At 41.6% G+C, this 27,724-nt stretch overlaps 9 protein-coding genes and 1 non-coding gene across 10 annotated transcripts; 6 read left to right on the forward strand and 4 right to left on the reverse strand.

Annotated features, from left to right (window-relative positions):
- Window positions 1-220: 220 nt before the first annotated feature.
- Window positions 221-1,649, forward strand: PKNH_1018500 (ribose-5-phosphate isomerase, putative; the record flags this gene model as incomplete). Its single annotated transcript, XM_002259632.1, has 5 exons — window positions 221-244; window positions 540-701; window positions 854-1,021; window positions 1,200-1,451; window positions 1,542-1,649. 5 exons carry the CDS (start codon window positions 221-223, stop codon window positions 1,647-1,649), a joined length of 714 nt encoding a protein of 237 aa, XP_002259668.1.
- A 713-nt stretch (window positions 1,650-2,362) lies between these two features.
- Window positions 2,363-3,766, forward strand: PKNH_1018600 (conserved Plasmodium protein, unknown function; the record flags this gene model as incomplete). The annotated part of the gene is made up of 6 exons (XM_002259633.1): window positions 2,363-2,549; window positions 2,723-2,907; window positions 3,034-3,076; window positions 3,193-3,261; window positions 3,477-3,570; window positions 3,694-3,766. The coding sequence occupies 6 exons, from the start codon at window positions 2,363-2,365 to the stop codon at window positions 3,764-3,766; spliced, it is 651 nt and encodes a 216-aa protein (XP_002259669.1).
- A 1,093-nt stretch (window positions 3,767-4,859) lies between these two features.
- PKNH_1018700 lies at window positions 4,860-4,932 on the forward strand. The gene has a single exon. It is a non-coding gene; the product is annotated as a tRNA-Phe (tRNA).
- An 846-nt stretch (window positions 4,933-5,778) lies between these two features.
- On the reverse strand, window positions 5,779-8,715 carry PKNH_1018800 (aspartate--tRNA ligase, putative; the record flags this gene model as incomplete). The annotated part of the gene is made up of 1 exon (XM_002259634.1): window positions 5,779-8,715. One exon carries the CDS (start codon window positions 8,713-8,715, stop codon window positions 5,779-5,781), a length of 2,937 nt encoding a protein of 978 aa, XP_002259670.1.
- Window positions 8,716-9,591: 876 nt separating this feature from the next.
- Window positions 9,592-11,817, reverse strand: PKNH_1018900 (conserved Plasmodium protein, unknown function; the record flags this gene model as incomplete). Its single annotated transcript, XM_002259635.1, has 1 exon — window positions 9,592-11,817. The coding sequence occupies one exon, from the start codon at window positions 11,815-11,817 to the stop codon at window positions 9,592-9,594; it is 2,226 nt and encodes a 741-aa protein (XP_002259671.1).
- A 3,208-nt stretch (window positions 11,818-15,025) lies between these two features.
- PKNH_1019000 (ATP-dependent DNA helicase UvrD, putative) lies at window positions 15,026-17,956 on the forward strand (the record flags this gene model as incomplete). Its single annotated transcript, XM_002259636.1, has 1 exon — window positions 15,026-17,956. The coding sequence occupies one exon, from the start codon at window positions 15,026-15,028 to the stop codon at window positions 17,954-17,956; it is 2,931 nt and encodes a 976-aa protein (XP_002259672.1).
- A 441-nt stretch (window positions 17,957-18,397) lies between these two features.
- On the forward strand, window positions 18,398-20,546 carry PKNH_1019100 (tubulin--tyrosine ligase, putative; the record flags this gene model as incomplete). The annotated part of the gene is made up of 5 exons (XM_039114103.1): window positions 18,398-18,435; window positions 18,648-18,725; window positions 18,858-18,969; window positions 19,106-20,303; window positions 20,458-20,546. 5 exons carry the CDS (start codon window positions 18,398-18,400, stop codon window positions 20,544-20,546), a joined length of 1,515 nt encoding a protein of 504 aa, XP_038969723.1.
- Window positions 20,547-20,674: 128 nt separating this feature from the next.
- Window positions 20,675-21,594, reverse strand: PKNH_1019200 (conserved protein, unknown function; the record flags this gene model as incomplete). The annotated part of the gene is made up of 2 exons (XM_002259638.1): window positions 20,675-20,818; window positions 21,016-21,594. 2 exons carry the CDS (start codon window positions 21,592-21,594, stop codon window positions 20,675-20,677), a joined length of 723 nt encoding a protein of 240 aa, XP_002259674.1.
- Window positions 21,595-22,966: 1,372 nt separating this feature from the next.
- On the forward strand, window positions 22,967-23,590 carry PKNH_1019300 (ras-related protein Rab-1A, putative; the record flags this gene model as incomplete). The annotated part of the gene is made up of 1 exon (XM_002259639.1): window positions 22,967-23,590. The coding sequence occupies one exon, from the start codon at window positions 22,967-22,969 to the stop codon at window positions 23,588-23,590; it is 624 nt and encodes a 207-aa protein (XP_002259675.1).
- A 1,015-nt stretch (window positions 23,591-24,605) lies between these two features.
- On the reverse strand, window positions 24,606-26,939 carry PKNH_1019400 (6-cysteine protein; the record flags this gene model as incomplete). Its single annotated transcript, XM_002259640.1, has 2 exons — window positions 24,606-26,157; window positions 26,332-26,939. 2 exons carry the CDS (start codon window positions 26,937-26,939, stop codon window positions 24,606-24,608), a joined length of 2,160 nt encoding a protein of 719 aa, XP_002259676.1.
- Between the last annotated feature and the right edge of the window lie 785 nt (window positions 26,940-27,724).

Below are 27,724 nucleotides of genomic sequence, written 5' to 3' on the forward strand. Positions count from 1 at the left end.
CAAAAATATATGCTTCCATTTCTGTAACCAACGGAATTAACTACCCATCATAGGGGGGGGAGGGAAAAGTCTTCACAAAGGAGTGAATCTAAACTGCATCGAGTTTTTTCACCTCAATTGTGAAGCTGACAGGGGTAGTTATTCCCCTCCTCCCTTTTGTAGCTCATTTTGTCGTCCGTTTCCTTCCCCCTTTTAACTGTTACCACCGGTGAGCAGACCAATGGACGACCTGAAAAGGCGCGTGGTAAGTCTTCACTCCTCAACTGATGCTCGTGTCTTTGTACCGAGGCGTTAAGGTTGTGGTTTGGTGAACGAAGCGGAGACCACCTCCTTCTCTATAAAATGCTCTTCGGTTCCATCCAAAATTATATCTGTGCGGGGAATCCATTTTTAGAGAAGGGAGGAGCCCAACGAGCCGATGCATGAGCGGACTGACCGAAGTGTTTATTTATGAATTTCTTCTCTGCCATGACTGTGTAAAACATGTACCCTTCGTTTACATCTACTGCATCCTCCTTTTACTTGCACTACACGCGTAGGCCTACAAAGCGGTCGACGACTACGTCCAGTCCAACATGACAATCGGGCTTGGGACTGGTACCACTGTATTCTATGTACTTGAGAGGATCGAGAATTTAATGCGAAATGGGAAAATCAAGGATGTGGTGTGCATCCCCACCAGTATCGACACGGAGATAAAGGTTAGCACAAGGGAAGTTGTAATTTTTAGGGAGGCCCCTTCTCAAGGCCAATTGTTTCTACACATGAGGTCCTCCTTCCCAAGGGAAATGGTAGTTTTAGTATCTCCTTCTCAACTTTCCTATATCACACATCTTAACCTCATTACACGCAGGCCCAAAAATTAGGCATCCCCCTAACGACGCTGGAAAAAAATTCCCACATAGATATAGCCATAGATGGTGCTGACGAAATTGATATGGACCTAAATTTAGTTAAAGGTCGAGGCGGGGCCCTCGTGAGGGAGAAGTTGGTTGCCTCCTGTGCATCCTTCCTTATAATTGTAAGGACTTAAGACGAGTGGAGAATATGGAAGTGTAGAGTGTGCTCTTCTTAGAGGGAGGCTGATCTCTCTTTAAAAAGTGCTCGTGTGGTGCACCCGCGTTACGATCGATGGGCAAGTCGATTGTGCATCCTCTTTTTTTTTTTTTTTTTTTTCCCCCCTCTTCTCCCATGCGCAGATTGCTGACGAATCCAAACTTTGCACGAATGGATTGGGCACGAAGGGATCAGTACCAATTGAAATCCTCTCCTTTGGACATGAGAAGATTATCCAGAGTTTGCTAAAAATTTCTTCACTCAAAAACTGCAAATATAATTTGCGCCAGAAGAATGGGGAAGTGTACATAACGGACAATAAAAACTACATCGTCGACTTTTACTTCAGCAACCCGATCCAGGATTTACGAGACACTTGCGACAAGATAAAGATGGTGAGCGCGCCGTTTTTTGTGTGGCCGTTTCATTGACGCCCCGTTTGACAGCTTCACCTGTTCACTCGTTCATTTTTTTACCCTTCTCAGATCACCGGCGTTGTAGACCACGGGATTTTCGTAAACATGACGAGCGTGGCGCTGATAAGCAAACAGGATGGGACGGTTCTGAAGTTGGACAAAAACGCAAACAGTTGAGGAGCATTCCGCAGTGTGACTATCCATTTTGAACATCCACTTTGCTCGTCTGCGTTTTTTTCCTCCCCCCCTTTGGCAAAAAAAAAAAAAAAAAAAAAAATAGCTAGCTATATGAACCGTTCAGGTGAAAATGCACAATTGAGGGGAAAGAAAAAAAACACAAAAAACATGGCAGCAGCCGGAATAAAAACATTTCGCTAGTTGCACCTTCATTTGTTTTAATTAAAAATTATGGGAGTACCTAAAAACGTAGGCCCCTTTTTTTTATTTTTTCGTCACTGTCGCATGTATGCCTCCTCTGTGATGCATATTGGTGTGTTTTTTTTTTTTTTTTTTTTTTTTTTTTTTGAGGAGGGTGAGGGGCTTCTTACACTGTTATGCTGTCCCCCTCGAAGGTGTGTATGTACATGTACCTAAGGCAACATATGTCTACTTATGAGTCTACATGCACTTGTGCTTGAAGTACCTAGTCCCCTAGTGAACCGTTTGCGAGCGCACTGTTGTTTTCGTGCACTGCTAACCATTTTACTTGTCACAACGCATCTCTCTCCATTTCATGTGTCATGCACCCTTGTCTTAAATTTTTAATCAGTTCACCATTGTCACTCCGCTAGTGCAGTTTACCCACTCGGTCGTTCGTCGTACTGTGTGTGTATCATCGTCTATATTCCCCACCCCTCCTCCAAAGAACATCAACATCGCTGTTTTCTACTATGTATTTGTTTAAGAAGGCCAAAGACTCCATTGTCAATTCGCTGCAATATGATAAGGGTTCCCCCCTTATGCGGCTACAAAGCGTCTGCAAGGGGATCCTGTGGTCCACCTTCCTTGTCTCTTTCGCGCTGCTCTTGCTAACTGTGTTGACCATGTATTTCGAGCGGACCATTTTTCTCAACAAAGGTGCGCAGTAAGATGGCCCATTTGACGTGTCGCGCACATGTGGGGTATTCGTACCTTGGTTTGTATAGACCTCGTACATGTATCTTGGATGCGTCCACCAACTCACGATACAACCACTTTATCTTTCCCCATTAATTCACCATTCTGTCACTTCCTTTTCTTCCACTCGATAGACCTGCTACAAACTCTCACAGTGGCGTCGTTCCTTCTCTGTCTCCTGTCCCTAACCATCCTGAGAAGAAAAAGTGGAACCTACATTTATGCCAAAGTCGAGATGTACCCTTTTTCCTTTAAGGACTTGATTGACGTGTCGCTGGTGACGGGGACGGTCACCATCTCGGTGCTGGACATTTTTCTGGTGTGTTTCTACTAGCCGGAATGTAGAACTATGTGTGCGATGTACTATGAATAGAGTGGGTGTTGCATCGGTTTGTATTTTTCACCATCCCCACATGATCCGACTTCCACCACCACTTCTTCTCAGTGCTACCTTTTCCTTATTGTGATATTCTTCACTTTTTTAACGGGTACCCATCACACGCTTATTTTATTTTATTTTTTCTATGATTAGCATCTGCGCCGCTGCGTTACGTGAGTAGGAGCAAGTACATCCCTGTGTCTTTTCTCCCTCCCCACCGCACAGCGTTATTTTCCCTTTATGTATGCCTAGACAACCCAAGCATGAAGGACAACGAGAATATCAGCCTTTTCAGTAATGATCCTATGATGAGCGCTACATCATGAAAGCACCACACACCCCAGGGAGCCTTCCTCATTTTATTCTCCACTTTTTGACATTTACTTTGCCCTGTATAGTTTGTGTATAGTTCGTTTTTTTTTTTGCACTATTGCTGTTGTGTGAGTTTTTCTCTGTACCCTTTATGTTTTTTTTTTTTTTTTTTTTTTTTTTTTTTCCCCCTCCTGCAGGTATCCAATTTACATCCATTTCGTACATCGGGCTGTACGCGATAACTCAATTTTGTGCATTCAAATCTATGCCTTACCATCCAGTGGAATATTTGTGAGTTGAGTGGGAGGGCAATTTCAGAGTAATGTCAACGGTATGTATGTTTGTTTAACCGGCAAGCATATTGCGTGGGTATATTTACCAACTTGCCTGCACATCACCGCTTTAACACCGCAGGGGATATATAGTTAAGAATATCATGGAAGACATCTTCTGTGTTGTGAAGAAGGCGTGGAAGTTTATATATTAACATAGAAAAAGTGAGTAATTGCCTATCTAATATCATATCTCATTTTTTTATTCCTTTGGAAGATCTCTCTTTAAAGGTTCTGGAGGGAAGATGCTGTGTGGACGCTCGATAGACTTCTCTCCTCTTAACGTGTACATAAAATGTATTTACTTTTTTTTTTTTTTTTCTTTTTTTTCTTCATTTGCATGCACAAGCAAAGTTGTGACAATTTTTTCTTTTTAAATTATATGGACACAGTTTACCGAGCGGAAATCGCATCCCCCTCGCATTGGTGGATTAGGAAATTCATTTTGTTCCATGTACACACTTATGTGGAAGATCCACCCGAAGGAACTGAATTATTTTATGAAGATACAAAACGAAGAGCATCAACAGAGATGAATTTGTTTACCCTTTTTTTCCTGAACATGTTCAGGTGATTTTTTTTTTTTTTTTTTTTTTTTATCTTCCTACCTACATTGCAACATGCGTACCTGCCCCGCGAAGAGTTACCTCGTGGGGGTGGACCTTTAAAGATATAACTTACATATAGACGAATGGCTCATTAGTTAGAAAAGTAGTGAATCTCCTATTTGACATAGGCGTCGTAAATTTTTTGGTGCTACCCCTGAGGTGGGAAAATTACGTTACCTTTGGTATGCAGCTGTATATCAGTCGTTGACGCAACTCCCCTGGAAACATTGTCGTCCTTTTTTCTTTTTCAATCTCTGGTACTGCTGAGAATGTTAAGGGTGTTTTGCTACTGGCCATGCGAAGGATGTAAAGGTATTTTTTTTTTTTTTTCTTTTTAAGTGTTTTGCCTCGCAGTGTATCGTCAGGGGGGGGGGGGGGGGGGGCCAACAAGCTTAAACGAACATCAAAGCAATTTTGCAAAAGTGGCAGCCATTGGAAATTATTATTCTCCATTGGGGGAGATTCATTCCGAATCTGCAGAAGAGCGTTCTGTGCGGAGCAAATTGAGGATAGATGCACTTGGCGTAGTTTGTCCTTGCCTCTGCTTATTGCTTCTGTATCGGGGTCGCTACTAAGGGCTATGGCGTTACCTGCATAAGCACCTCTTACTAGGCGTTGGAAGAAAGAAGATGAAGTATCAGCCGTGATAGCTCAGTTGGGAGAGCGTCAGACTGAAGATCTGAAGGTCCCTGGTTCGATCCCTGGTCACGGCAAATTAAATATTTTTTCTTCCACGTGGGAGAAAAACAAAATTCATTTTTATTTTTATACCCTTTTTTATGAATTGTTGTAAAAGTGGAAGAGAGGTAAAAGGAAAAAAAAAAAAAAAAAAAAAAAAAAAAAAAATTATAATTTTTAAATGCCACTTTGTAAAAGTTGCGCATCTTTTACCTTTTTGTCAATTCTCCCTATTTATTTTATTTTATTTTTTTTTTTTTAATGCGTTATATTGGGCACTTCTCCCATGCTACATATCCCCCGTGGGTAAGAGAGGTTCCTCTTTCTTTTCCGGTTACTCCCTTGTAACGCCATGAAGGGGTGAAGAAGCGGGCGGTATCACCAAGGTACAACTATTCGTAGATTAATCCCCTTGCTGTGAAGTAGCGAATAATTGAACCTTTACTTTTATTTGGCTAATTCACCCCTTCGTTGGCCATCTTTTGGGTACCACTTTTGATAACCCTGTGTGGGCATCTGTCTCCAAAGGGGGCTATATTAATAGCGATCTTTCCATTTCACTGGATTGTGGTGCCAACATAGGGGAAGGAGGAACTGAACTCTAAACCCTGAAACCATCTGCCCAAGAGGGAAGGGCTTTTGCCCATTTCTAACACAACACCCTCAAATAGATACCACCTTTTTTTGTCCGAACGAGCAAAGCGAATTGAACCAGAGGCGATCAAACAAGTAGGACCTAAACGAATGAATTCCGTTAATCACTTCGAATGGATAAAAAAGTCGAAAAATAAAAATGCTTTCCTTTGGAGGGTATGAACATAAGTATGTACGCTTGCGCATTATACTTGCACTCATTCAGAGTGATTGCCCCCCGTGGTCAGTCACAAAAAAATAGCGCGCTTCACATTCCCTAGGTTGAGCGCAGAGAGCAGGTAGCGTTCGAAGCCGAGCGCCAACCCCCCATGAGGTTTCGAACCAAAGCGAAAGGAATTAATGTATTTACATAAAGTGGAATCCCTGTCTATTACTTCTTCACACTTCTTGAGGTAATCCGAAACGGAAAAATTGTTCTTTTCTATGATGAATAATGGATAGGGTAATTTTCTGTGTCCATTTTCTACCGATCCACAAGAGTTCAAAACCTTAAACAGAAGAATAGGTAAGTGGTTAATTCTCTGACTACCGGAAATAATTTCGACTCCCTTGTAGAAGAAGTCGAAGCTGTTGGTGAACCTCATGTCGTACACGTTGTGTGTTGTGTAGTATGGTCTCAGATGGAATGGGTATTGATCTATTATGAACAAATCGACGTTGAAGTTTTTTTTTAGAAAGTAATATAGGAATTGAAGTTCTTCATTGGTGAAATCGGGAGAGTTCAGGTATTTTTCCTTTAACGCGTTGTTTTGAGCGGATTCGGTTACATACACTTTGTCTCCTTCCTCTTCCTGTGGGTTCTTGCGTAGCAGATTCAACATGGAGTATTTACATTTCACCTGTACATCTGCTGGTCTAGCAGATGCTATGTTGTCTATGGTAATTGGTGCATTTCCCGTGGTACTTCCATCATATAGGCGGTTAAGAAAGAGGAGTAACCTCTTGTAAAGATCGTCTCGGTCGAATCTGTTTAAGAAGGCGTAGACATTCTCATTTTGTTGGTTCTCTTCCCCTGAGGATGGCTTCCTACCTGTGTGGACACTTCCCTGATGCACCCGGTACATGCTCTCCACCTTCCGATTAAAGTACACGTTGTGTAGCATGTCACCAGAGGGGGCCACAAATGATAGCCTACTCCTTAATTGTTCCTTTTCCTCATTGGTGAGAATTTGTACACCACCCTTGGGAATGTTACATGGAGCGTGTAACTTCTTCCTTTCTCCTTCCTGTATGTCAAATGGAGAATAATCAGAAGTATTCTTCAAGAACCTTGTGGAATATCTGTCTATTATATCTCTTGCCTCGCAAAAGGAGAGCACAAAAGGAGCATCTGGATTTTCGCTGGGCTCAAAATTTTCACATCCAAAATAGGAGCTAATCAAACTTAACTCTTCTTCAAATGTCTCTTGAATATATTTATTTATCCGATTCAACATATTATACATGGGGATAATTATTTCGTAATAATTATGGTAGATGACTTTCTCTATATCTAGCGAAAGGAACTCGTTCAGATGCCTCGATGTGTTGAACTTTTCATTCCTGTAAGAATAGTTCATCTCAAAGATTCGCTCAAAATCGGAGTTGATTAACATTTGTTTGTAGAACTGGGGGCTCTGGGCTAGTATTACTTCTTCCCCCTCGATTTTGTAGCACCCGGAACCTCCTTCTGACCCGTTCAGTTGGAAAGAGCCACAGCGATCCATGGAATCGGAAATGGTGCGCGAGGCGGAATCAGCATCATCTGTAGTATATTCTCCACCAGTGGAAGCTGAACCAAGGGCGCCTCCCCTTCCAAGATCGATCATTTTCGATGTGAACACCTCTGTGTATCCATCCCGACGAAGCATCTGCCTCAACTGTTGTGCAATTCGGTTCTTCATTTGAAATATGATGTGGTTAACGGGGTGCCTGTGGTGGAGACTGGGGTGTTGCATCTTCAGGATGATTTCGCTGGTGTTTATCTTTCCGGGCCGGCGCGCACCACCATTCGACTTATCACCCCAATGTGGCTCATCACCACCATTCGACTTATCACCCCAATGCGGCTCATCACCACCATCCGACTTATCACCCCAATGCAGCTCATCACCACCATCATCATCACCACGACCAATGTTGACACCTGCACGCGCCGCCCAGAACGCTCTGCCCTCGTTCACCGTGACAGGGACATCGTCAAACGCTTCTGAGATACAGTGGATGCTCCTCACGACGATCTCTATGCACTTCTCATTGAGTATGCTTTCCACAAAGGGAACCTTACATCTGATCAAATCTCCATGTACCTTCACATGTCCAATAATGTCGACTACACTTTCGTTCCGTATCTTTTTTATATACTTATAGAGATGATCCTCCCCTTGGGTGTTTCCTCCTTTTTTTTCATACACGCAGATGAGGTAAATTCCCCCCTCTTGTCTCAGTCGAAGAAAAATCCTCTTCGATTGCTTCACTTTCTGTTCTACTCTTCCTCTGATGCGCGTATAATTCTTATTGATAATGGTTCTCCTTCCACATCCCTCTAGCTGAGTATCTCCCCTGGGGGGGAGGTTACAAGGAACAAATTCCTCTGCGCCATGTTCAATGTTGTAGACAATCTGATCATAGGTCGAGTAGGAATTTTGGCTATTCGCAGTTCCATAAAAAAAGGAGAAGTCGCCCAGTAGCGCAAGGTCCAGTAGGTCGCCTTTGCCTAATTGATCTAGTAGGGGTACATCTACAGTGTGATAATTCTCACTAGGGTGTTCCTTCTGTTCTTCCCCATTTGGTCTGGCATTATAAAGGACAGAGCTACGACTATTCCCCCTGGAATAGCGAGAAATATTTTTTTTTTTGTTCCCATAGGAGATTCCTCTCCTGGTCTTATCACTCAACTGAGGTAAAACTACTGGTGTAGGAACATCACCTCCGCAAAGGCTAGTCAATTGACCTATTCTTTTTTTTTGTATTCTATTTGAGCGAAAGCAGTTTTTACTAAAAAATTGGATGGGACTGCGCCCCACTGAACATCTAACATAGGCCACAGGTTCTTTTCTCCTAGAGGATGCTTGACTTAATTTTATGTGGTAGTCTCTCTTGTGTTTGTAGCAGAGGATGCACTCATGTAGGTACGTTATCATGTACATGCGCAATAGGAGGAACACCCCCCTTGCAAGTTTCATTTTGGCACTTGGCCGCGTTACCCCCTCGCCATCGGTTACTCTGCCACTTTATTGTGATTTACTTAATTCCACTCTGCACACCAGAGGGAAGCGTCAAAAAGGGAAATCTAACCCTGTCGTTCCTTCATCCATTACGGTTGCTTCCATACCAAAATAGGATGAAGAAAAAAAAAGTGTCGCATGCCGAAGGAGAGAGTGTTTTTGAGTCACGACTGTGACGGAAAAAAAAGTACTGTGAGTTACCAACTGAGCAGTTCTGCCAGATTTATGTACCCTCCCCCTTCATAAAAATGAACACCGTGCCAAACGAAATTGGAGATCTTGCCACAGGGGGCTCTGTTCACCTTTATCATTCGTGTGGTAAGCTGGTCTACTCGAAAGGGTCGGGGGGGAGAGCACTTTCTTAGGTGGAAATACCACCACCACCCCTGTTTCTGTGCAACACCTTCAATTCGCGCTTACACAAAAATTGAAAAAAAAAAAAAAAAAAAAAAAGTTACAATTAGTCAGTTGTTATACAAATGGGGAGAAATCATCATCACTGGTATGGGGTCAAATGGGATGATCACGAAAAAAAAAAAAAAAAAAAAAAAAAAAAAAAAAAAAAAAAAAAAAAAAAAAATATTCAAGGCTAAGCGAACTAACAAGGTTGTGGAGAGGCAAAGATTAGGAGGCATCGCGTCGTGATCATGCGGACGGGATAGTGTAACTCCCCCTGGGTTAGAGGAACTCTTCTATTTAAAGGGGGACCTTCCTTCTCTCTTGCCCCCACATAAAATTATCACTGCCAGGTAACATTCTCACTACCCATTCAGTAACTAGTTTATAGCTCCTCTCTCGTTTTTTTTTTTTTTTTTTTTTTTTTTTTTTTCTTTACTAACCCTCCGGAATGCTTCCAACTAAGTTGAGAAAGAGGAACACCCAGAATTCACGACAGGTGGCCAAACATTTTATAAATTTTCTATAGGGAGCGTTGCAGGTCTCGTTCAAGGTACCCACATTATGTTCATTCAATTTTGTGCAGAAAGGAGAAAAGAACAGAGCCCAAAAGGCATCGTACTTCTTGTGCTGGATTAGCATGCGTAGTCTACTGTGTATATCCTTGTACAAGTGCCATACCTTCTCGACAATTGATGTGTGCAGTTTTAGAGAACCTTTACCGACTAGAATGAACTGCGACTGGGATTCTCCATTTTTGTAGTCCTCTCTGTGGTGTCCATCTCCGTGAGAACAAACCACATAACTTCTCTTTTGCATTATCTCATCAAACAAATCCCACAAGTGAAGAACAATAACCCCCACATTGTTGCAGTTTCTCAGGAAGTACAGAAGCAAATCAGAAAGCTCTAGCCATATTATATCATTCATATAGCCAGTGTCTATTTGTATTTCCTTTTCTCCATTTTGGCTGGATATTTCTTGTTCATAAAAAGTATCCCTTGTACTTTTCTTATATTTTGATGGAATCAAATTTTTTACGTTCATTAAATTGTAATAAAAATCTGGATCAATTTTTTTTTTTATTTCGTTGGAATCAAATACATACGTTTCATAATCCATTTTACTCTTCTCTCTGCAACTAATTAAGAAGTTCATATTTTCACTGAGGAGTATATTAAAGAAGGTTATGTAGTTGTGCCAGAAATAATTCCTCAAATAGTCAAGCATATTTTTACAGTCGTGTTGAATTGCGTTGTAAAAAAAAAGGCAGTATTTTCCTTTTGGATAGTAGAGCTTAAAATTATTAATCTCATCATCCTCTATCGAGGAAAATAAACTTATCTCCTTGTGAATCTTCTCCAACATGGCATTCTTCTTTTGATAGTACGCCGGCGGGTATGAACACCTGTACATGATCTCGTGGTTCTCCTTAATATTTAGACACGCCTCCTTAAAATATAGCATGAAGTTATTGATGTGAATATTTATTGCATTTTTCTTTTCTTCGATGCTCATTTGTGTTACATCACTTAGGAAGTTCCTTTGTAGGAACACCTCGTAAGGATCACCCTCCGTTTGGGAAATCTCACCCGGAGGAATTGTCACGCCATATTTTGTTGCTTCCCCCTCCGGGCTGATACCCTTCATAACGTAGTGCAAGTGGCTAAAGTAAGAAACAAACATGTTGTACAGATAAAGAGTCTCTTCGCTGAATTCCCTATAGGCAGTCACCACGGGGTTGTTCTCCCCTAGGTCTCTCTTTCCCCCCGGGATGCATAGTTCACCCTTCATTTGTGAACTCCCATCCCTTTCTAACAACGCCTTCTTCTGTTGCTTCTTCAGAGGATCATACCCTAGCAATATTTTTACGTTCATGTTCCTTTTGTTTATTTCCGGGTTGACGTTATTTTCTGGGTTCTGATCTATTTCGCTCATCACTATAAGGTATCCCGCCGCCTTGTAGTTCAGCTTCGTTTTGTTCGACACACGGCTACTTACCGGCGGGTCCGTATCTTGAGGATGACTCCTGTAGTTCACGATCTGCCATTCGGATTCCCCGGGGGGGGGAGGCGGGTTCGCACTCGAATTGGAACGCAAATCGGAACTCGGGTAGCTGTTAAGATAATCACTTCGACCACCATTTTGATTGCCACTTTGATCGCCATTTTGATTGCCATTTTGATCGCCATTTTGGTTGCCATTTTGGTTGCCATTTTGGTTGCCATTTTGGTTGCCATTTTGGTTGCCATTTTGGTTGCCATTTTGGTTGCCATTTTGGTTGCCATTTTGGTTGCCATTTTGGTTACCGCTACGCTCGGAGGAGGGAAGTTCCTCCGATGGCCGCATCTCCCCCCACCCATTCGCCACGCACCTGTACTGCTTAAAGAACTTCAATCTGTTGGGTTGCCCCATAGTCCTCACATATTCCTTCTTGCCAATTCGTTTAGCTGCACCTTGAAATTTCTTTTGACCAAAAAAATGAATAACTGGACTTAAGTACCCGTTGATATTCTTCCTTATTTTGTTCGCACTCATATTTGTGTAGCTACCGTTCCAGACGGGGGAGGTTCGTATCTTTACGCCACCCATGTAGATGGGCATGCCGCTTACGTTGCACAGAGAGGAACTCCCGGGCACGACGCTATTTCCACTACTGTACATGGTTTGTGCAGGTGGGTAAATGTGTTGATTAGAGCATACATATATATATATACGGGGTATTCTCTCTTCACCAACGAGTTTGCATTCTTTTTTGGAGGAATCAAATCCGTTCGTGATTGTCACGTATTCGACAGTGGGCACCACACTGCCTGTCACTTCTTCCTCCACAGCGACAAAACCAGTTGTGAGCTCTTATTCCTTCCCAAACGTTTTGGTTGTGAAGATCTCACAAGGTGGTTCGGGCTACCTCTGCGCGCGCGTGCTTAACGTGTGAAGTGGTGAATACGCAGAGAGGGGAGACATGCAGGGAAGAAACAAAAAATATATATATAAAATAATAATAAGAATAATAGTAATAATAATAGTAATAATAATAGTAATAATAATAGTAATAATAATAATAGTAATAATAATAATAGTAATAATAATAATAGTAATAAGAATAAGGAGAACAACGAAATAGTAAAACAAAAAAAAATAAATAACCTACGCAACGGTTAGCCAAATCATAACTCTTGCGTAAAACTTAAGGGGGCCGCATACATCACGTGTCCTTCCAAAAGACTTCTATCGTAACACTTGGGGGGGGGAAGAACAAAAGAAATATAGCTTACAGTCAAACATATTCACAGAATTTCACCCTCTGGATATTCAAAGGGAGTATATTATAGCTACTTCCAAGGGTATAGCTTTTTATGCTACAATGAGATAATATACAGCTCCTCCTTGGACTGAAAAAAAAAAAAAAAAAAAATTCGCTAACTGATCAAGGATGCCATTCTGTGGATCCCCTCTCTATCCAATTAGAGTAATTTTCCTGTGATGGATAAAATAATTTTGTGGAAAACATTTCTAATCATTTTTCAATGTTCAATAAGGGGTATCATGAAAACGGTTGCAATAACTATGATGCTACGATTGCTACCATGCTGGCGAGCGTATGTAACATTCTTTTTGCAACGTTTCCGAATGCGTCCATTCCGCCTGCTTTAACATGGAAAGGAGGGGGGAAAATATGCCATGCGGCTAGGCGCATAAAGAATGTACTAGAAAAAAGTTGCCAAACAGTTGCAAAAAGAAGTAACCATTAGTAACGCCAACTCTAAGTAACATACATACCATGTTTGTATGTATTATCAGGGAACGGACGCAAGGATAAAAAAGAAAAAAGAGACGACCAAAGTAATCAAAGCTGTATGAACAGAAAAACAAAAAAAAAAAAAAAAAAAAAAAAAAAAAAAGAGAGAAAGAAAAAAAAATACAATGTAATGTAAAAACATATTATATATTGGTATGTTCCAATTTTCGCGCAAAAAATAGCCTTAACGGTTAAGGTATTTTTTTTTTTTTTTTTTTTTTTTTTTTGCAAAAATAGCTAGTTAAATATCATTGCGGATTAACTTTTCCGGTATGGGCAAAATTACGGATAAGGAATTTACAGTGCTATTTTTGGTTATGTCATGATTTTACAGAAGGAAAATGTAATTAGCACTAAACTTTGGAGGAGGGACACATAGCAAACATAGGAGGAACAAGAAAAGCATGCATTTTGCTCTCCCTTTGGTATCCTTGGGATAACGTGGACGCACAAAGGGAGCTTTAATATATGACGAAAAGGAGACGCAAAAAGGAAAGAAAAATATATTTGGTCGTGACATATGGCACACACGTGTACCTTGGTACATCTCAACATTTCCTCTGACCTCGTATTACCGTTTTAGCCTCTGGAATTTTGTCAGCTGGTACATCCTGTGCTGCGGTCAACATAATAAAGCCACTCAATGGGTACATATATAAATGCATACTTATCGAGGAGAATTACTTCTCACCTCTTTTCACAGTGTGCCTGCGGAGCACTATCCTACGCGCGTGTCTTTATGATATGTGCACCACTTGGAACGCTACATCCTACGGAGATTCTTTCTTACATGATCGCAGCGGAAAAAATTCGGAACAATTCCCATGTTGTGGCCACTGCGGATATTCGTATTTCCCCTTTTGAAGAAATTAAGAGGCAAAAATTAAGGCATGCAAAATGTGTGTAACCTTTGGGGTGAGCTCAGCACATGGGAAAGGCGATTTCACAACTTTCTCGAAAAAAAAAAAAAAATCACCTTACACTGTACCTTTAAACTGAGACAGGGAAAAGAACAAACAACGTGTATGTTTCACTCCGTTCGCTAAGGCATTATCACCTGGTATGAAAAAGGGGGGGGGGGGGACTGTTAACCACACATTTATCATCAGTATAAGCAAACCACTATGTTCAACTAAGCTATCGAAGCTCCCCCTTCTTGGTTACTCCTTTTATCTACAAGTGGAGGAAGACATTCCTTCCCATGTTGATATTTTTTATGACAATTAAAAAAAAAAAAAAATCGTCAATTTGAATGAAGTTCCGGTAGTAATACTCTCTGACGACTGGTAAAGGGAAAGACCGTAACATTCTACCTTCGAATGGTGCTACGTAAAATTGTGGAAGATGGTACAGTTTACACCACGGGGAGGACTCGTTACATCCTTATGTCGTTTTTCTTTCTTTCTCTTTCTTTTTTTTTTTTTTTTTTTTCTTTCTTTTGTTGTTCGTCCGTTGTTTGATACAAGTTGGTCACCTTGGCAAGTGTAAGAACATGTCCAATGAGACACCCACGCGCGCTGCATACTCGAAGGGGGAAAGAGTAACGGGTCATGGGGGGGAGGGGACAAAACGAAGTTGCAATGTCAGTATGTGTTACCTATGAAGAGGTGTTTATTTTCCCGTATTGCGTTTAATGGCTTTTTTTTTTTTTTTTTTTTTTTTTTTTTTTAATTGTCATAAATTTACAAGCTTAATTTGCTGCACTGGAGTTTTTTTTTTTTTTTTTTTTTTTTTTTTTTTTTTTTTTTTTTTTGTGCTTCACATTTTTTCCCTATTTTTCGTTCAGCTTGACTGAACCAACGTGAGCAGATAGCCAGGTGGTATGATGCGAAAGGGGGAGAAGCGAACGGGTGATGAGATTACGGTGTGTAGGTTTTTTTTTTTTTTTTTAAGAGGAGGCCTTCCGTTGTGAGAAGCCGCTGAAGTGTGAATACCCCGTTTGGAATTTGCTTTACCAGCGTGGTCGCACAGTAATGCTTTCCACACGGAGGACACACAGCGGTGAACTCGAGAGTAGACGCGGCAGGGAGGAGAAAAATGCAGAGGGGGGAGTTCCGATTTAAGGGGGAAATGAAACGCCGCAAGGGAGATGATGGCGACAGGAACGAAGAGCGGTTCGATCCACCGAACGCGCGGATCAGCTTAATGAAGGAAAAGACATGGAGCAGTGAAAGCATGTTTAATAGTATCCTGTACAGTAACCTATCAAGGGAGCAGATCAAAATAGTGCAAATTCCCCTGAACAGAAATTTATGTATCATAGCGTGTCCGGGGTCAGGCAAAACATCTACACTGACGGCCCGCATTATCAGGAGCATCATCGAAAAAAAAAAATCTCTTGTGTGTATAACCTTCACGAAATATGCAGCGAACGACTTGAAGGAAAAAATTACAAAAAAAGTTAACTGTTTGATAGATCTATTCATAGACACAGATATGAGCTGCAAATTGTTTGCCGACCAAAGATCCAGGAAGAAATGCGATACCAGTAGCAAGATCTATAGTAAGACTAAACTGAAGGTGTTGCAAACAGTTATGTTCATAGGAACTATCCACTCCTTCTGTAGATATATCCTCTTCAAGTACAAAGGGCCCTTCAAAATATTGACAGCCTTTATCAGTTCAAATGTTATTAAGTTAGCCTTTAATAATTTTTACGCTTCTTTTTTGAAAGGGCAATCTGCAGAGGGGGTGGGATTGAATTGTTTTGGTTCAGGCAAAGACACCGGGGATGGTGAGAAAGGGTCATTCGACTTGATGAACTTTTTTAGCAACTTGAAAGAAGGATTCAGTAAGAGGGATGCACAAGAGATAGAGGATGATGCTCTGGACGGTGATGGTGATGGTTATGGTGATGATGGTGACGATGTCATTGATGAAGACGATTATGACGATGAACATGGTGATCACTTTTACAACTACCTGTACCATGTCCAAGATGCGAATGAGAGGAAGGACTACTTCGAGCATGGAGACATTCCAAGTATATTGAAAAAAAAACATATTTTATTTTTGAAAAAAAAAATAAAACTTTTGAAATATGTGGAGTTATACAAAATGAAGATTGAGATGAACGACGTGGAGGAAAAATTCTACGAGGAGTACAAGAGGATCTTGCAAAATGCCAAACATATTTATTACGATTTTGATGATCTTCTCATCGAGACGTATAGACTGATGAAAGAGGATGAGGATATTCGGAATAGCATTCTGGCCGAGTGGCACTACATGTTTTGCGACGAGTTCCAGGATATCAACACTACTCAGTTCAACATTTTGCAGTTTTTTGCCAATGGAAGTTGCGGTAGGTATGGAAGCGGAAGGGGGGCACCACACGATCAACACCCCCCCAACGATACCATCCCATCAGGGAGAGGCAACTCGCCAAATGGTACCCATGAGTCAGACAGAGGCCTCACCGTCATCGGGGACGACGATCAATCCATTTACTCTTTCAGGGGTGCCCACATTAATGTGTTCAATAAAATAATGAAAGAACATAACTGCTTGCTGTTCAAACTAGGCACGAATTTTAGAAGTACTAAAGAAATCGTCCGTGTATCCTGCAACCTCATCCTTCACAATGCCAACTGTAGAATAGAAAAGAGTCTTCAGACGAATAACGTACAGGGAGAGAAAGTGATATTCCATGCCTTCAAAACGAACAATGATCAAGTGTCTTTCATATTGTGCAAAATTATTTTTTTAAAAAAAAAGTACAGCTATAAATTTAGCGACTTTGTTATCCTTTCCAGAACGAACAGGTCGCTTAGGGATACTTTCAAGTGCATGCAGAGCATGAATGTCAGGAGGAGAGCCATGAAGTTCTTTCACGAATTGGTCAAGACAGAGAGGGGTGCAACAGATGGTCCAGCGGAGGGGGACCACCACTGGACAGACATAACCCCAGATACATTTAAAATACCCATCAAGGAGCTAAACAAAAAAAAAGCTTTCTTCGGATCGAAAGAAATCGTGGAACTCATAACAGTCCTGAGATTTCTCCTCAACGTGGACGACGACATTATTTTGAAGAAGGCCTTTAAGATTATAAAAAATGACAGAGCGATTAGGGGTATATTGGACAAGCTAGAACGCAGCGACTTTGGCGTTACCGAGGAGGAAGAGGAAGATGTATATTCAACAGATACAGGGGGATCCGACCCATGTGGGGAAAACAGGCCCTCTCTTTTCAACCGCATTGAGAGAATCACACATTCGTATATCCTCTGGAAGAAGAAGCAATTGAAGAGAAACGAGTTTCACCATTTAGACGTATTTACAGAAGAGGAGATAAAAAAAATTTTGGACTTTTTTTTTTGCGTAAATTATTTTTTAAAATTTGCTTCGCAACCAAAGTCTGTGTATAGCCTGGTGATGGATATCCTTAGCAAGACGGGTTTCGTGAACAGAACTCTCAAAAGGATAAGGCGCAGACGGAACGAGCAGGTGGAGCACCAACAGGATGAAGAGAAGGATCAACGGAGGAAGCGCTCCTTCGAGGAATTCAAGGATGACATGGATGAGAACCACCCCGACCTCGTGAACGAACTAAAGATTAAGCATGATCTACGCACGCACTTTGGACTCAGCGAGGAAGACCTCGCGGAAGAGGAAATGCAAAATATCTTTGTCCTCTTAGAAATGACTATAGAATACAAGCCCAACCAGATAAATGAAAAATGTTCAGACTGCTTGATTTGCTTCTTGAACGACTTTAAGAACGATATACACGACAGAATGTTAGTGGAGAAGGTAACCTTAACGACGATACATAAGTCAAAGGGGTTGGAGTGGAAGGTGGTCTTCATTGTGAATGCTATGGAAGGGGAAATTCCCTACGCGGTGGAAAATAGTAGAGATATAATTGAGGAGAGGAAAATCTTTTATGTAGGCATTACTAGAGCCAAGTTTTTCTTATATCTGCTTTGTTTCTTGCAGAACAATCACACAGCGGAGAAAAACACTGTGTCGAGGTTCGTCAGTCAGATGGCCATTTGAGGGAACCCTCAGTGAGGCGGCTAGCGTATTAAGCGTGTTATCACCTTTCTTTAAAGGTGCATTTTTTTTTTTTTTTTTTTTTTTTTTTTTTTTTTTTTTGTGTCATTACATAGGAGAAAAAAAAAAAAAATAATATGAAGCCTCAAATTAGTCGCACGATTTAGGAAGGCGTACGCGGTGCGTGTGCACAGGGGTTAGCCCTTCCGTCTTTTCGAGGAGCGGAGCGATAACTACTGCGCCTCTCCCATCTACCAGGGACCTTTCCATGAGAGAGAGGCATTACCAATTGAAATGTCCACCCGTTGTATAAGCGTCCAATGTATTCCTACATGATGTAAAACGATTTTTTTTTTTTTTTTTTTTAAATTCATTCCCACGTCTATCATAACTTCCACCTTCCTGTACGCTGCGCCTGAACAAGCCCAGCCGAGGAAATCCAAAATGTCTGTATACTTCCGGGAGTTGTTTCCATCGAACAAGTACTGACGAGGGATCTCTGACAGACCTGCGTGAATGTGCAGTGTGCACATAGCATTTCTTTTTTTTTTTTTTTTTTTTTTTTTTTTTTTTTTGCACCAACCCTTTGGTTCAATTTAAGTACATACGTGTCCAGACCAGATGGAAAACCGTCTCATTGTAACCCTACACGATTTTATCTAGCTTCCATTGCGACTTTGCCCCCCTCCCTCAGGGTGATAAAGTTCCGAACCGACTTTCGTAACACAATCTACGATTTGTTCCTGCACAGAAAATGGGAAATCACCACGCAGTAAGCGACCGCCGCATTATTCATCACTTCGCCTTACCAAGGACGCCGCTTCAGTAGCCCTTCTTTTCCCCCTCCCCCCCCTCTCCAAGGGCAACTCCACTACTCGCCTATTTTCTCATCCCCCCACGACAGCGAAACCGACTGGAACATGTGCTGGTCGGAGAAGGACTGGATAAACGAGGTGTACGACACGCTATCCTTGAAGAACAATCAGTTCGTCAATCACTTTAGGAATTACTACGAGGTGAGAACTCATCCACACGTGTCATAGCTATTGACAGTATCCACTCGATCAGCGCAGTGGGCACCCCATTAGACATGTGCGTTGTGTGATACTGCATTCCTCTTCACTATGTTCTCTCGTCCTGTCGCCGCTGAAGCTCACGCGGAAGGACCTGCTAGCGAAAAACATGAAGAGGCTAAAAAAGCAAAACGAGAAGATGAAAAATGAACGGATGAAAAATGAACGGATGAAAAACGAAAGGGTGAAAAACGAAAGGGTGAAAAACGAAAGGGTGAAAAACGAAAGGGTGAAGAATGAGAAGATGAATGACAAGAAGATGAATGACGAGGAGGAGCTAAAGATTATAGACATAACCCCGGTTACGTTCGTCCTTCCACTTGAGTACAAGTTGTTCCTTGAGGAATACAAGCGAAGGGGCAACCGCACCTGGATTATGAAGCCAATAGGAAAATCTCAAGGAAAAGGAATTTTCCTCTTCAACAAAATATCCCAGATAAAGAGTTGGAGTGTGGGCTGCCAGAGAGATAAAGACATCAACAGTGGAAGAGACGCGGAGAGGAACAAAGCGCTAGACGTAGGTAGATCCCCTGAACGGGGAAAAGATACTAACCGGATTAAAGTCGCCGAACTGAACAAGTCGTTAGAAGGAAACAAAGAAACAGAGCTACCAGAGAGACCGGAACAGTACATCGTGCAGGAATATATTCCTAACCCCCTGCTCATAGGAGGAAAGAAGTTTGACATTCGTCTTTACGTCCTCATCGTGTCCTACTCCCCTTTGACGATATATCTCTACAGGAGTGGCTTTGCTAGATTTTCACACACCTATTTTAAAAACGAAAAAAACAACATGTCAGATATTACCATGCACTTAACGAATGTCTCTATACAAAAGAATGCAGAAGGATATGATGAAACTGTTGGAGGAAAATGGTTCGTTAGAGAATTATTCCTCTACATGATGAGTCGTTACGGGAGTGACCGAATCACTACGTTAATTAGGGACATCGAAAACTGTATCATTCAGTCGTTTCTAGCGGTTCACAAAATAATAATAAATGATAAACATTGCTTTGAGCTCTATGGGTTCGATATCCTCATCGATAGCAACTTAAAACCATGGCTCATCGAGGTGAACTCCTCTCCTTCTCTGTCTGCCAACACGAAGGAAGACTACACACTTAAGTTTAACATGCTAGATGAGTTGATGTCTTTAATTAATTTAGAAATGTACAATTTACCGGAGACGGACCGCGTTGGAGACTTTGACTGCATCTACAGGAAAGGCAATCGCGTTGTCCCTCCTCAGCCTTACAACTTTTCTTCCCACTTAGGTAGGTATGTAGAATATAGAGACCAACGTGATCAACGCGATAAAAGCGATTAACGCGCAGAAGTAGTATCAGATGTAATAATAGTAGTGGTGGTGGTAGCACTTCCTTCATCTAAGCATCCATTTACGCACCTACACGTTTCTTCCCTTTTTAGGGGCAGAACTCTCAGGAACGGAGCATCTGAAGCAAATGGCAAAAGACATCAAACGGGGAATGGACAACGAAAAAAGTGGGAAACCATGAAGAGAAATAGGGATAAGTATACACGTATCGAGGTGCCAATGTGCCAATGTGCCAATGTGCCAATGTGTCAATGTGTCAATGTGTCAATGTGTCGCCCTGCTTACGTGATACCGTGTCACAGCGCGGGGCTATTCCATTGGGCCCTTCTTTCCGCTGAGGCCATGAAGACGACGGTCGAGACCCTTGTGGTACTCGGTTGATAGCCTTTTCAAGTTGTTATTCTCGGCCAGGTCCTTCGCGAAGAAGAGGGTTTTCTCTTTCAGCAGGCGCATCTGCGGGGGGAGGGAGGAAAACACAAGGATATGTTCACGTATTCACATGTTCACGTATTCACATGTTCACATTTTTACGTGTGCATATGTGTTTGTAACTGGGTCTATGCCTTAGGTCATGCCTACATGCATATGCACGCTACGCGCGCTAGACTTCATGTATCGACTCGCCGATGTGATGGCTCGCCCCGACTAACCTTTCTTGATATGTCTCTCCGCAGGGTGTACGGGATGAGGGGAGAGCCACTCCTCGCCGCGGAGCCACCCTCGTTGTTAGGAATGAGCACCGATTTGGTTCCTCCCCAATAAAAATCGTAAAGAGTAAAACCGATAAAACATCCGGGGAGAACAGACCCACCTAGCGCTAACACTTTGAACGCTTTGTACCTACTCCTCAGTGAATCAGGGCGAGTTATTTGATAGTGTAGGTCCCCATACTTATGGACAAGTAACTGATTAATGCACTTGATGCTTTTAAAAGCCCACAGGGTGGTTAACAAAATGGACATGTGGATTAACTTGGGTTCGTAAAATATCGTCAATGTTAAGTAGAATCTTTTTCCTAACTCGATAAATGGAGAAACGTAATGTTGGAAAGGTGGTTTCTTCGGTTGGCTGAGGGTATCTCTTTTTGATGAAGAGTCCACCGAGGCCTCCTCCATATGTTCATCATTTTTAGTAACTACCCCAAACCTTCGCTTGTACTGATCTTGTATGCTCCTGTTGAATTCGTCATTCTCCAATTGTTCTTTTAAGTAAAATTGTCCTTTCTCCATTTTTCTACGTTTCAGATGTTTCTGTGTGACGAGGTGGGGTCCATATGGATAGAGACGTTCGTCTTTCCTCGCTTCTACATTTGCCTTTTTGCATTTGCGTTTGCCTTTCCGTTTGCCTTTCTGTTTGCCTTTCTGTTTGCCTTTCTGTTTGCCTTTGCCTTCCCGACCATGGGGCCCCCCTTAACTATCCCACAACGTGTAACATTGCCTATCCCCTTTGGTGACGCAGAGATAAATTTCCCTTTACGACGAAGTAGCTGCAAAGGGTGACTTATCCTATTTGGTGTAAATGGATTCTCCCCGTTTTTATTTTTCCAATTGGGTTGACAAGCTTCTTGTAGAGTAGGGGTTGTGCCTAGTGGAGTTGCTTAATAAAAGGGGAGATTACGTCAGCGCGTGGAATGTGGGCAAATGTATAAGCGGACGGAAAAAAAGGAACGAGGCCCTGAAAATTTTTCATTTATCTGGTTGGGCACATAAATATATAAACATGTTAGTTTTCCAGGGCAACATGCGAATCGTGCGCAACTTCACGTGCAGATATTTCCTCCACCGCGTTATTGCATTATTGCATATTGCATATTGCATTGCATTGCATTGTATTTTTTTTTTTTTTTTTTTTTTTTTTTTTCATTATGACCTTAACCGTTCAGGCAAAATTGCACCCCAGCGGTTTGAGAAAGACCTGAACGAGGCGTAATTTTGCCTGAACGGTTAAGGTCAAAATGAAAGAAAAAAAAAAAAAAAAAAAAAAAAAAAAAATACAAGGCAATACACAAGGGTGAACTAGTAAAAGAGAAACAACACCAAGTGAAGTAAACTCGTTCGACGAGCTTATGCAAGAATGCCTATATGTGCATACCACTACGGTCGCATTATGCCAACAGCGTGCAAGTTTTTTTTTTTTTTTTTGGGCGCTGAAGCTTGTAAGCCCTTCCCCTTTTCACCCACGTAAGAACCCCTGGCGTGATTATTTGCAAAGTTGAGGCTCGGCAAAGTAGCCCCAGTGGGTGGAAGGATGTGCTAGGCAAACCACTCAATTGTGCTAGCGGTGTCGCGGTGAAGTTGTCAAAGAGAAGACGAGTATACTTGTACATAACGTGGATATATATTCCCCCCTCAGCGGTTGGTGTGTACCCGTATGTGGATCTCTGTATACACTTCTGTGTAAGTACACATTGGGTAAGAGCATAGTCAGTCTTCGTGAATACCGCAGTGGTTGTTTCACCTTCAAGGGGAGGTACAGATCAGCCTCCACCTCTACAATTGTAACCTTCCAGAAGAACAACCCACCAGAAGAACAACCCTCCAGAAGAACAACTCTCCACAAGAACAACCAACCAAGTACAATTTCCCCCGAAAGAGGAACAAAATGAACGAACACAGATCAAGGGATTACGACTATCTGTACAAAATAATACTAATTGGAGATAGTGGTGTGGGTAAGTCATGTATTTTGTTACGTTTTTCAGATGACCACTTCACAGAAAGCTATATAACCACCATAGGAGTGGATTTCCGTTTCAGAAGGATAAAAGTAGGAGATAAAATGGTAAAGCTACAAATATGGGATACAGCTGGGCAGGAGCGATTCAGAACCATAACGTCAGCCTATTATAGAGGAGCGGATGGAATAATTATTATATATGACACGACCGATAGGAACTCCTTCCTGCACATCAAGGAATGGATAAATGAAATAAACAAATACACGACTGAGGAGACATGCAAACTGCTGGTTGGAAATAAATCTGATTGCAAAGACGAAATGGAGATTTCTACAACGGAAGGAGAAAACAAGGCGAAGGAGTTGGGTATTCCTTTTATTGAAACATCTGCTAAGGATGCTACGAATGTTGAATTGGCTTTCACCATGATAACTGAGGAGTTGATTAAAAAAAAGAAGAAGAAGATCGTCTCATCACTGGGCGCTCAGCAATCCAAGGTGAAGTTGTCTGCGGAGGACCATGGCCCTGGCGCACTTTGCTCCTGCTGAGATGAAATGGTAAGATGATCAAATGATGAGACGGCGAAGCGATGGCGTGGTGAACAGAGGAAACAAGTATCGCTTGGATTTCCGATCGATGTGTACCCACAGAATTTGCTACTATTTTGTCTAGGGAGACATTTCCCCTTTCCTTCGAATCATATTGCGACTAATCAGTCGACCCCGTTTGCGCAAGCTCGCACGGGCGAAGAGCAACTACTCTTAGTAGTAGTAAATTCCCTCCATTGATAAAGATAAAGCTAATTTTTTTTTTTTTTTTTTTTTTTTTTTTTTTTTTTTTTTTTTCTCCTTTTAAATGTGTTGGCTAGCTGTTCTGTGCGTCCATTTACTGAGCGCCTTATTTGAGGAGAGCTTCAATAAGGATGTAAAAATAAATCCACCAAGGAAAGAGAATTGCCCTCACACGGCACAGTACCTAGATGCATACAACATTACATACAAATAGTTGCACTCAGTGTGTGTATTTACTCACGCACATGTAGAGTATATATATTTTTTCCTTTTCCTTTTCCTTTTCCTGTTTTTTTTTTTTTTTTTTTTTTTTTTTTTGTAAACGAGGATCGAAGGGATAGCTATTGTTTTCCCCGTTAAAACTTATTTGTGAATGTGAAGTCCCCACACAGTGAGTTTTTCAATTATCCATGAAAGCTGATGCGCAAAGCTCAACGGAGGAAGAGATTGCCCTTTTAATTTTAAGTATGCATTTCAACAGGGGCGTCATCTCGCAGGGAATATTCCTTTCTCAGCGCGGCCATCTTACGTGGTGGTTAAACTACTATACAGCCGAAATTACGGGCGACTCGCAAAGTTGCTTCTCGCGTGTGTGTAAAGACCAAGTCACGTGTAAGTACACTCTCCAAATATGTGGAAAAAAAAAAAAAAAAAAAAAAAAAAAAAAAAAAATATATATATTATAACGGCGGCATGGTAATGCAAGTGGAAAATTAAAAAAATGGTAATGTGTGGCGAAAATTGCGCATGAGGTAGTTACCACACCCCTAAGTTAGGCGAAAGTGAAGGTGATCTCATAGGCCCGGTTGTTGGCATAGCATTTGCAGAGGAAGGAGCTGTTGTATTTGGTCGGGTTGCTATTGTAGAGGTTTATGAACTGAGGAGTCAACACGAGAATAGACTCTTCGAAAACTTCCTCTCCTGGAGAGGGCATGTGTACATAGGTCTTTGGATATATCGTCAGGAACCCTTTTCTGTCGTTCAGGTGATCCCGAATGAAAACCTTTTTCTTTTTATCGTAAATTTCGTTGAAACACGTATTCTTGTTCTTCTTGTTAACCGGGCATATTAGACCAAGGCTAATTTGCGTAGAAGTTTCAGATCCTATCCCCATATTAACGGTAACGCTAACTTTATTTCCTCGAACCTTTACCTTATCGCAGTTATTATCAAGTCCTGCATATGCACAGACTTTGGTTTTTCTGGAAAAATCAACACCCAAGATGTGTTCTTGCACTCCACCCGCATGGAAAGTAACATTTTTATTCTGGGTTTTCTGAGAACCAATGTTACTGAGGAAAGGCATCTGCGTAGACGACTCTGTGGGAATAAAAGAAGGGAGCTTAAATATATAATAGTACTCATCCACCTTGATATATCTGGTATTCGGAGGAAAAGAAACGGTATTGATCATATTTTTAGACCTTGCATCTGGTAATTTAAAATATATAATATTGTTTGGGTAGAGGTTTACAAGAGATTGATTCACATCTGTATTGTCCAAAATGAAATTATTCTTGAAGTTGATGTTAAGGGAAAGGTAGAAATCTTCTCCTAAGTAGCATTCCAATTTTATATCTTTCAGAAAATATTTCTCTATATCCTTTTTGATGTATAGAGTGTAGACTGAAAAGTTGCTGTACTCATAGACGCTCTCAATTTTGTGCACGATATTAACAGGTTCTAACATGTTATCATATTTTAGGTAGAAGCATTTTCGTATGTCTTGTCTTACACCGTTATATATACTTACTGTAAACATTCTATCATCTCCTTCAACGGTTAGGTCATCGTAGCTTACATCACAGTAGTAGTTATTTCCTTTTTTGATGAACCCCGCATTCATGTATTCCCTCTTTATATACATGAGCGTACAGTATTTGACTGTACCTGTGTGCGACAAGACATACGTGTATGCCTCCTTCTCGTTAGCGTAACTATAGATTAACTTTTGGTTGTCCAACTGGAATACCTTTCCTCGGTTATATTCTGTTCCAATACTTTTTGGAACTTCTATGGGCATCAAGTATGTGTTCTTGTACATATAGTACAGCTGGGTTGGGGGTGCCTTTCCGTCAGAAATAGGAGATACGTAGTAACCCCTAATCTTTGCAATATCCCAAATGTAACTTTGCTCTCTTACCATGTTAACATCTTGGCATTCGAAATCGTGATCCTTCTTGTAATAGCATTTGAAATACTTGGTCAGGGACACTTTGGACGCGAGGTACTGGAAGCCGATTTCATTTCCGCTGATTTTCGGCACCAGGCTTTCGTATGTTGTGTTCTTATCCATGTTGGGGTGGTAGAAGTTAAGTTTCTTCCTGCGGTGCAAATAGGGGGGAAATTAACGGTGCAACAAGTAACAGTTAAATGGGATACCACTGGACGTAACGGTGCAAATGGCACGGTTGGATGAGGGGGTGGAGGGAGGAGAGGAGAGTAATTCGTCTCCTCTTCGCATTCCCTCCACTTTGAACCGCTTAGGCTGTGCTTACTTCCAGGTGAATCCCCCATCCGCGCTAGCGTGGCAGATGACGAGCAATCCCACGTTGGGCTTGGAGTTGCGCTTGTTGTTAATCCCGCAAATGAGGAAGTGGCCCACACCGAACAGGTCGAAAGAGTTCAGCGCGTAGTCATTGAAGGAGGATGGTTCGAACATGCGCAAGTCTATTTGTATCTTCTCCGTTTTCAACGTTTTTAAATCATTAGTAATGCTTCTATAGCATTCGTACGGTGGGTTCGAAAGATTTTTGTTAAAGCAGAAAACCACCACTAGCTGTTCGTTATTTGTGAAACTGTAAAAATATTTCAAAAGCTTTGTCGTATAGTTATCGAGAGCTTTACTTTGCATCGTCCATTTCTTGTCTTCCCCGTAGGAGCTAATCAGGATATTGTATTTATTCAGGGATCCGTATGGTACTTTGTCTAAACATACTTGCACAATCTCTCCTTTAAAATTTACAAAGTGCTCCGAATAGCACTGCTTCATGTTGGTGTCTTTGGAGATTATGTCATTTTCGACGTTGAAGTAGAACCCCCTAGCTACTCTGCATGCTATGCACACCCATAGGAGGAGGCCGAGCACAGAACCCAGAGCCGCCATTTTGCCTGCGACGACTCTTACACTGTTTATAAGCGTGTGACTACGTGTGACTACGTGTGACTACGTGTGATTGCTCTTTTTTTTTTTTTTTGGTTCCGTGTGTGAGGGACCACAATTATTTTTGGAGTTGTATAGACGTAAGTGCCTGTGCCGTTCCCCTGGACTGCGTTACGATCCCTTTGTTACGCGTGCACCTTAAGCAGGTCGGGATGTCGTATCGGCAGTGCGTGTCATTATTTTTATTATCCCCCCCTTTCGCTTCGCTTCGATTCGATCCGTTCCTTACACACTCCTTCCTTACACACTCCTTCCTTCCCACTTGCCACTTCCCACTTGCCACTTCCCACTGCAGGTCGTTCCTCACGGATACCACCTTAGTGCGAACAAGAAGAAAAAAATTGCAGTGCAAAGAGGAAAAAGGAAATCCCTATCGAAGGATATAATATGCGCGTGAACGGCAGAGAAGCGCAAGTCATGCGTGCTCTTTCGTGGACGGACAACATTCCCATGCGTCTTTCAAAAAAAAAAAAAAAAAAAAATAATAAAAAATAAAAAATAATAAAATAATAAAATAAAATAATAAAACGAAACGGAACGGAACGAAATGAAGTAGGTGGTACGCTTCGATGTCGTGTGTACACAGGCAGACCAAACTCGAATGATCCTAACTCAACGCGTCAACCATGTGAAGATCGTCACTTTAGGTAAAACTCAAGCAGATGGATCGGATGGACGAGATGAAACAAAAAAGGCTCACCTGTGTATCCATGTCCCCTTTGTTTGGC

The sequence above is a fragment of the Plasmodium knowlesi genome, assembly GCF_000006355.2.
Source record: "Plasmodium knowlesi strain H genome assembly, chromosome: 10".
NCBI lineage: Eukaryota > Apicomplexa > Aconoidasida > Haemosporida > Plasmodiidae > Plasmodium > Plasmodium knowlesi.